Source organism: Schistocerca americana, chromosome 6 (assembly GCF_021461395.2).
Source record: "Schistocerca americana isolate TAMUIC-IGC-003095 chromosome 6, iqSchAmer2.1, whole genome shotgun sequence".
NCBI lineage: Eukaryota > Metazoa > Arthropoda > Insecta > Orthoptera > Acrididae > Schistocerca > Schistocerca americana.
In genome coordinates, this window is record NC_060124.1 from 435,544,027 (window position 1) to 435,552,249 (window position 8,223).

An 8,223-nucleotide genomic window follows, 5' to 3' on the forward strand; every position below is an offset into this window, starting at 1 on the left:
CGACATGTATCGCGACTTGTATGAGTTGACAAGTATCAACATCATACATGTATGAGCGTTCGTTTACACTATTGATTTGTATCACTGTGCGATGGCTTCCGACGACGATTTGGAAGATTTCACATTTTTATGTGCTGGTACACTTGCTCTTTTGGAAGATGATAGGAAGAAAAGGCGGAGGAAACGTAGATGGTGGCAGAGAGAGTTTCTTCGCAAACGCGCTACTCACGGAGCTTATGCAATGCTCATTCAGGAATTAACGCTAGAGGATGGCGCATATTTTAGAAATTATGTTAGAATGAGTATGGAGGATTTCCGCGGTTTGTTGTCTCTTGTTGCTCCTCTTGTGTCCAAAACCAACACAAACTTTCGGGAAGCGATTCCACCAGAGGATCAGTTGGCAGTAACACTCCGTTTTTTGGCCACTGGGGATTCCTTTTCGACGTTAATGTATCTGCATAGAATATCAAAAAGTGCCATATGCAACATTATTCTTCGTGTTTGCAAGGCCATTGTGCAAGTTTTATCCCAAGAAGTGAAGGTAAAAGTTTCATATATATCAGAGTATGTAATACTATATATAAAAACAAAGATGAGGTGACTTACCGAACAAAAGCGCTGGCAGGTCGATAGACACCCAAACAAACACAAACATACACACAAAGTTCAAGCTTTCGCAACAAACTGTTGCCTCATCAGGAAAGATGCCTGATGAGGCAACAGTTTGTTGCGAAAGCTTGAATTTTGTGTGTATGTTTGTGTTTGTTTGGGTGTCTATCGACCTGCCAGCGCTTTTGTTCGGTAAGTCACCTCATCTTTGTTTTTATATATAATTTTTCCCACGTGGAATGTTTCCTTCCATTATAGAGTATGTAATACATTATATAATTTTTTCATGCATCTGGCACGTATATCAGTTTTTTGCTATTATTCCGGCGGCCTCGCGTGATAATGTTGACAACGGATGCTGATGCCGACAATCGTGTGTGAGACATTGGCATTAGCAATCGCGCGACAATGCAAATGTTTTGTCATGAAATCTTCGTTTTACGAGGGCAATTACTTTTAACGAGCGGACGAGGGTACATCAAGTAACTGTCAACCAGCAACAGCAGCACAAATTTTCTACCGCGCCGTTGATGTTGCCAATGTAACCACGTGAGGCTGCTGGAATAGGAACTAAAATTTTAACGGCACATACATTTTGCAGCATAAATTTCTCAAATTTTGCTGAAATAGGTTAGCTTTTAGTTCTTTGGAACGACTGACATGCTTCACTCAACAATACAATATCACAATTTCTGAGGACGCTTTCTGCACAGTAAAGATATCCAACAACATTAATTTGTATTTAGTTTTATTAAGTAGTACTTGACAGCACATGACATGCATATTTCAACATTTATACGTGTTTTTAAAGAATCCATATATTATGTTGCATTTGGATCTATTACTTCATCGTTTGCCTCCTGCAAACATCTGCATATTCCGTTCTCAAGTCTTGCCATAATTCTAGTATGGCCATTTTCATAAAGAAATCTGAGCTTATTGGCGACAAAGTCACCCAAGTGGGTAAACTGATCCCTTTTTCTGCCTGCTAAATTGTCACCAACTTTTCTCAAGGTCTGTAAAAGACCTTCTCGGTCTTCATCCAGGTCTCTCCTGGCTCTCTTCAGTGCACTTGATCTACCACTTCCACTCGGACTTGGAGTGGTACAGGGTGACACGGCTGCAGATCCACTTTCATTTGGAGGCACAGAGATGACTGGAGTGGTTTCCACTTCCACAATGTCTTGTGGGGGCGTGGCAGATGTCACCTCCTCCATTTCTGTTACATCGAAAGGGAAACTAATGCTTCCTTCTCCTTCTCCTTCACCATCTCCTTCTGTGGCTGGGGCTTCCATGACCTTTAAAATACATAAGACATTTCTGAGACAAAGTGAGCTACATGTTATACATACATTTAATCAAAGTATCTTAATGTATTGAGAATTTTTTGAGTGTCCATGCGTAAATTAAATTAAAAAAGTAACAATTTTCTTTCCAGCTTCCTGCTACTGCAGAGGAATGGCTGAAAATTGCCAAAGAATACGAAGAAAAATGGAATTTCCCCAGGTGTTTTGGAGCTATAGATGGGAGGCACTTTGACATTGTGGCACCACCCAACAGTGGAACAGTTTATTTTAATTATAAAGAGTGCTTCAGCATTGTTTTGCTAGCAATTGCTGATGCTAATTATAGAATAATTTACGCCGATGTTGGCACGCAGGGGAGGATTTCAGATGGTAGTGTCCTTAAAGACACCACATTTTACAAAATGTTAGAAACCAAAATTCTAAATATACCACCATCAACTCCTCTTCCTGGTAGGAGCAAGCCTGATCCATATGTTTTCGTCGCTGACGAAGCCTTTGGCCTAGAGGAAAATATTGTGAAACCATTTCCAGGTCTGCATGAAAAAAATAGTTGGCAACGTATTTTTAACTATAGAGCATGCAGGGCAAGAAGAGTAATAGATAATGTATTTGGGATTATAAGTGCTGTTTACAGAGTGCTGAGGAAGCAAATGATTCTCAGTCCGGAAAAGGCTACAGTGGTGGCACTAGCCTGTGTTTATTTATATAATTTTCTTCAAAACAGAAAATCTCAAAGGTATTGTCCAGCAGGACCATACGACAGAGAGGGAGATGATGGCAACGTAATACCTGGGTCCTGGAGGGACACCCCTACTGTGCTGGAGCCACTGCCCAGAACTGGCAGAACAACTTCATTGCTGAATGACAACAGAAGAGAATATGCTGAATACTTCTCCAGTATTCAGGGCTCCATCCCATGGCAGTATGGAAAATAAGTTCCACATCATTGTTAAATGATGACATAAAGTATTATGCTCTATTCTTCTGCAGTATTCAGGACTTCAAACCATAGCAGTATGGAGAATCATGTTTTTCAGTGAAATTGTAAATATTCACATTATGTAAAGGATTAACATGAAAAAATGTTGCCAAATATATGATTAATAAAATAATATAACAAATTTACTTACTGGTACTACTCCATGTGTGCTCCTATGAGAGAGTGGTTTGTAATTGTCTCTTATGAACTGCATACTTTCAAAAGCGTACCATGAAGAGTGGTACACATTGCTTGTAGCACTTCCAGTTCCTTTGCTGCTCTTCCTTTTTGCTAACTCGTGACTATATTGACTTTTTAAATTATGCCACTTGTCCTCGCATTCCTTCCTTGATACGTTAAATGCCTTGGCAATTTCCTCCCACTCGTCGTACCTTTTCTGAGTGTTCTTATAGTCTCCTAGTTTCACATCCCATATACAGGGATGCCTGCGAACTGCCTCTATAAAATGCAGTGTATTTTGTTATGACCAAGAAGTCATGGCAAATTTTAAAATATTACATGCGGGCACAACACACGACACAATACACAAATAACTACACAACAAACGACAGTCGGCACCTCCAAAACTCAAACAGCCGCCAAAGAGCCTGGTACTATGCATGCACTAATCGTCAAAATAAGCGGCAGGCGACAAGACGACAGGAAATGATAGTACTGCGGATGCGCGAGTTCTTAAAATGTCGCTCATACTTGTCGCGATATGGCCAAAAAGCGATATACAAAATGTATACGCGACATGTATGAGCTCGAGGGTCCGCATACAAGTTCCGTGAATTTTTGTATGAGGTGATGTATCGCGACATGTCGCTCATACATGTATCCCAGTGTAAACGTACCTTAACAATGATGTCTGTGTATGTCACTATTTGCCCTTGTATGGTGTCCACGTTTATTTTGAATAAATACATTTCCATTCTTTAGCATGCTTTTTTTTTAGGTACATGACAACGTCTAGTATATAGATACATGGTAGGGGTAGAATCCACAGTTCTTTAAAGAATGGTTTGCATGATTTTTGGTCGTCAGCATTTTTCACTATCCTCACCATATTTTTTTGTTTCCAGAATGTTGTTATGCTATGAGGATAATTTTCCCAGAATATGATGCCATATCTCTATAGGGAGTGTATGCAAGCGTAATACACAGCTCTAACTGTTTCAGAACTTGTGTTGTTCCATATAATCCTCATCGCATAAGTCATTTTCGATAGTTTAAAATTTAATGTTGTTATGTGGGAATTTCATTTAAGATTGTCTTGTAAGTAGATGCCAAGACATTTTGTTTCAGTGACACTGTTAATTCTTTGGTTTTCCGTGGACATGTTTGGTTTTAATGGGTTTTTATTTTGTTGTGTAATTTATTCCTCATAAAACACTCTGTGACATTTTCATTTCTGACTTTAGCATTTAAACTTAGAACCATTTCGTTTTCACCTTCAATTAATATGCTCGTGTCATCTGCAAATAGCACTGGTTCGGAGTGCTGAACATTTAGGGGGAAGTTGTTTATGAAAATTAAGAAGAGAAAGGGACCTAAAATTGAGCCTTGTGGTACACCATGGGTTAATGTGTAAGGTTTCGATTGATAAGCTTGGAGTTCATTTTTTCCCATGTGTTTTACCTCTGTTAACTGAGAGCGATTTTCTAGGTAGAATTTCAGCCACTCGTGTGGCAGGCCTCTTATACCATACCACTCTAACTTTCTTAGGAGAATTTCATGGTCTATTAAATCAAATGCTTTTGTTAAATCCAGGAAAATCCTCAAAACATTTTTGTGATTATCCACTGCATTTAAAATACGATTTATGAGGCTAAAAGTGGCTGTTTCAGTACTGCACTGAGACCTGAAGCCATGCTGACATCCTGAGATCATACTTTTTTCTGTTAAAGAAATCAGTTAATTGTGACAGAACTAGTTTTTCAATGATATTTGAAAAACCTGAGAGGAGTGACACAGGCCTATAGTTGACCATCTGCTGCTGATCGCCCTTTTTGTAAAGGGGTACAACTTTTGCAGTTTTTAACTCTTGTGGGAAAATACCACTTGATAGTGAAGAATTGCATATACCTAGCAGTGGTGTGAGTATCTGTTCAGCTGATATTTTTATAATATAGTCTGGCACATCGTCAACTCCGGCTGAATACTTATTTTTTAATGGCTTTATGGCGTTTAACAGTTCTTCCCCACATATTGGTCGAAGGAACATGGATGTATTTGTGACACTATTTCCACAAATTTCCTGTAATATTTTGTTTGATGTTTTTCCCATTTGTTCCTTCACTATCTCACCAGCAATATTGGTGTAGTAAATATTGAAGTGGTTAGCAATTAATTTTAGATCAGTGACCTTGTTGCCCGCCTGTGACAATACAATATTTTTGTGTGTTTCCACCTTTCCAGTAAGTCACTGTACCGTGTTCCACATTGTCTTAGCTTTGTTTGATGATTCCATAATAAGTTTGTCATTTTCCCTTAATTTTGCTTCCCTTATTACATACTCAGAGTTAACTTGTATTTTCAAGTAATGAGCAAATTCAGGGCTGCTATCTGTTTTTGATAGTGCAAAAAGTTTTCTTTTTCTTCTACATGATACTTTGATCCCTGACGTAATCCAAGTTTTGAGTTTGCTGAGGCCTTTACAAATTATTTTATTTTTTTGGAAATGCAATTTCAAAACAATGCCTGTAAATTTCCATGAAATTATCCAGCTTTTCGTCTGTGTAGTAACTGTTGTAGATTTTATTCCACGAGTGGGTACTTAGCATATGTTTGAAGTGCTCAGTATTTTGCATGCTGAATTTTCTCTTGTAGATAACACTTCCATTCCTAAACAAGTCAATACTTCTGCATACGGCAAGCAGCTGTGCATTGTGGTCACTGTAGCCAGTATTAAAGTTTTCTGAGGTGTGCATGTCTGTGTTTACAAAGATCTGATCAATAAGAGTAGCACTAGTTTTTGTTATGTGTGTAGGGGAGTTTATTTTAGTGCACAGGTTATATTCTTGAATAATATTAAAGAATTTTTCTCATTGGGAGCTGTGTGTTAAGAGGTCAATATTAAAATCTCCACACAGAATTATAGTTTTGCGAGTATTTTTAAGTTTCCCTAGTGCAAGGTCAAGTTTTTTTAAAGAAAATGTTTACATTGCTGTTGGGTGATCTGTAAAGACACATTATTATAGCTTTTCCTGGTGTTATTTCAATAGCAGAGGCTTCAAAGTGTTTTTCTCTTCCTAACTGATTTACACAGTATATTATCTTATAGTCCATGTTTTCTTTTACATAAATGCAGCTTCCTCCAAGCTTTGATATTGATCTGCAAAAGTAGTTTGCCAGAGTGAAACAGGTTATGTTTGAATACTATTCTGGTCTGTCAGTATTATGCAGCTGAACTCACCAACTAATTCAGAGAAAAATTGACTTACTTAATCTTTTGTGAACTTCGGAAATATTTAGACAAACATTACAACACTATCATTTCTTTTCTGTTCTCTATACTTTATGATAGCAACAACATAGCCCTGAGGAACATAAATATCTATTTCACATTTAGCTAGCCAGTGTTCTCATATAGCCTGCACCCTACATCCACTTACTGATTTCTACAATAATGTTCTAATTATGCTATGTTATTGCTAATGCAACAAATCATGATTTGTAGCATAGTAAGTACTTTATCTCCATATATGTTAGTATTTTTTCTCACTGAGCCAGATGTTGTTACTTCTCTCAGCACACAATAAATGAACTATTCTTTGTGGAGAAGGGAGACTTCTAGTAAAGATAATGACACTGATTGTTATTGAGATGAACCATGTTCTTAAATGTGCAATGAAGCTCTCCTCATTTTGTCAGATACCATAAAAAAACCTTTATCCTATATGAAAGTCAAATGACTGAAAAAACAAGAGTTTTGAGACTAGCCATTTTAAAATTAACTATGGCCAGTGTGTTCCACTTACTCACAACTTCCTTCCTTAGATACCAAACAACTACTACAGAATAATCACATAAATTCCACAATCACTGATTATGTAAAATCCATCTCATTCTTATTTTTCATGAAGCCCATTGGTCTTTATGTAGTGGGGCCCAAATTAATGCCAATTTCTGTGACCTTTGGAAAGGTCTGTATGTAGTGGGGCCCAAATTAATGCCAATTTCTGTGACCTTTGGAAAGTCCTGAAACAGTTCTGCACTGCTGGTTAGCAAGTGAATATACTATATATGCACGTGTGTTAAATGATATTCCGACTTCATGAAAAACATTGGTTCTTGATGACACTTTGTGGGATGAACCATGTTGAGAAAACATGGAAACATGTATAGAGTGGACACTTTACCACTGCAGTAAGCTGCAAGGTAAACAAATGAGAAATTTGATCACCATGGGGAGGGGAGAGATGTACAGGAATAAGCCACACATGTCTCTCATTGGGCTGACTACTTATACCCTAGATTTGTGCCTGTGCAAGAGCAGACCTGACAAACAATAGTGATCAACAGTCCTTCTTGGGGTAATGACATTAGGAGTTGACCTTTATTCATTTCAAAATAAGTAAAGGAGGAAACGAGCAATGCACAGCACAAATCAAAGCTGAATACATAAAGCAATCAGCAATGGCTACCACAATTGCTTGCTGTGATTGACAGTGCCATAAATGAGGTACTGTAAGGCCAAATTTTACTAGTAATTTATGCAACTATAAAAACATCCCCCTACCTGAAACTTCCATGTTAAAGTATCACCACAATAGCATGCATGGCTGTTAGAGCAAGACTGCGAGACCCTGCAGCAGTGTGGGTGGACAGAGAGTACAATATTTCTAACTGTATGTAGAATGCATTTGGAATGCAGGATTTGAGTTCTGGGGAAGCAATATTATGGTTCATTGAACGTTTGAGGGTGACATCTTGAGCGTTTGGATCATTGACAGATAGAGGCCAACTACAAGAAATGTACAGTGAGCCAAGTTAAGATTAAGACAAAAACTGTTAGCACATCAGGCCATCCATCACTTGCAGGCAGTCAAAGCAACAATCAAAGTAGAACATATGAATACCAGATGAAGTAAACCACCCCACAAGATAGTCTGTCATGGGAATCATGCACACAAGATGACATGATCAAATTATTGCTCTGGAAACATAGAACAGATAAAAATGTTCCATGGAGTGGAGTTTCTTACAAGTATCTACTTACATTATTTCTACAGGCAAATCCAACTGGCATATAAATCATGAAAATTCACTGTATTTGTATATGACACTCATATGTATGTATCCAAAGTATTAATTTTCAGACTG

The 8,223-nt window shown here is 37.9% G+C and overlaps 1 protein-coding gene across 1 annotated transcript; it reads right to left on the reverse strand.

Annotated features, from left to right (window-relative positions):
- Positions 1 to 1,430: 1,430 nt before the first annotated feature.
- LOC124620194 lies at positions 1,431 to 7,652 on the reverse strand. The gene is made up of 3 exons (XM_047146863.1): positions 7,640 to 7,652; positions 3,047 to 3,354; positions 1,431 to 1,907 (listed from the first exon to the last, which is right to left on the reverse strand). The coding sequence occupies exons 1-3, from the start codon at positions 7,650 to 7,652 to the stop codon at positions 1,431 to 1,433; spliced, it is 798 nt and encodes a 265-aa protein (XP_047002819.1).
- Positions 7,653 to 8,223: the final 571 nt, after the last annotated feature.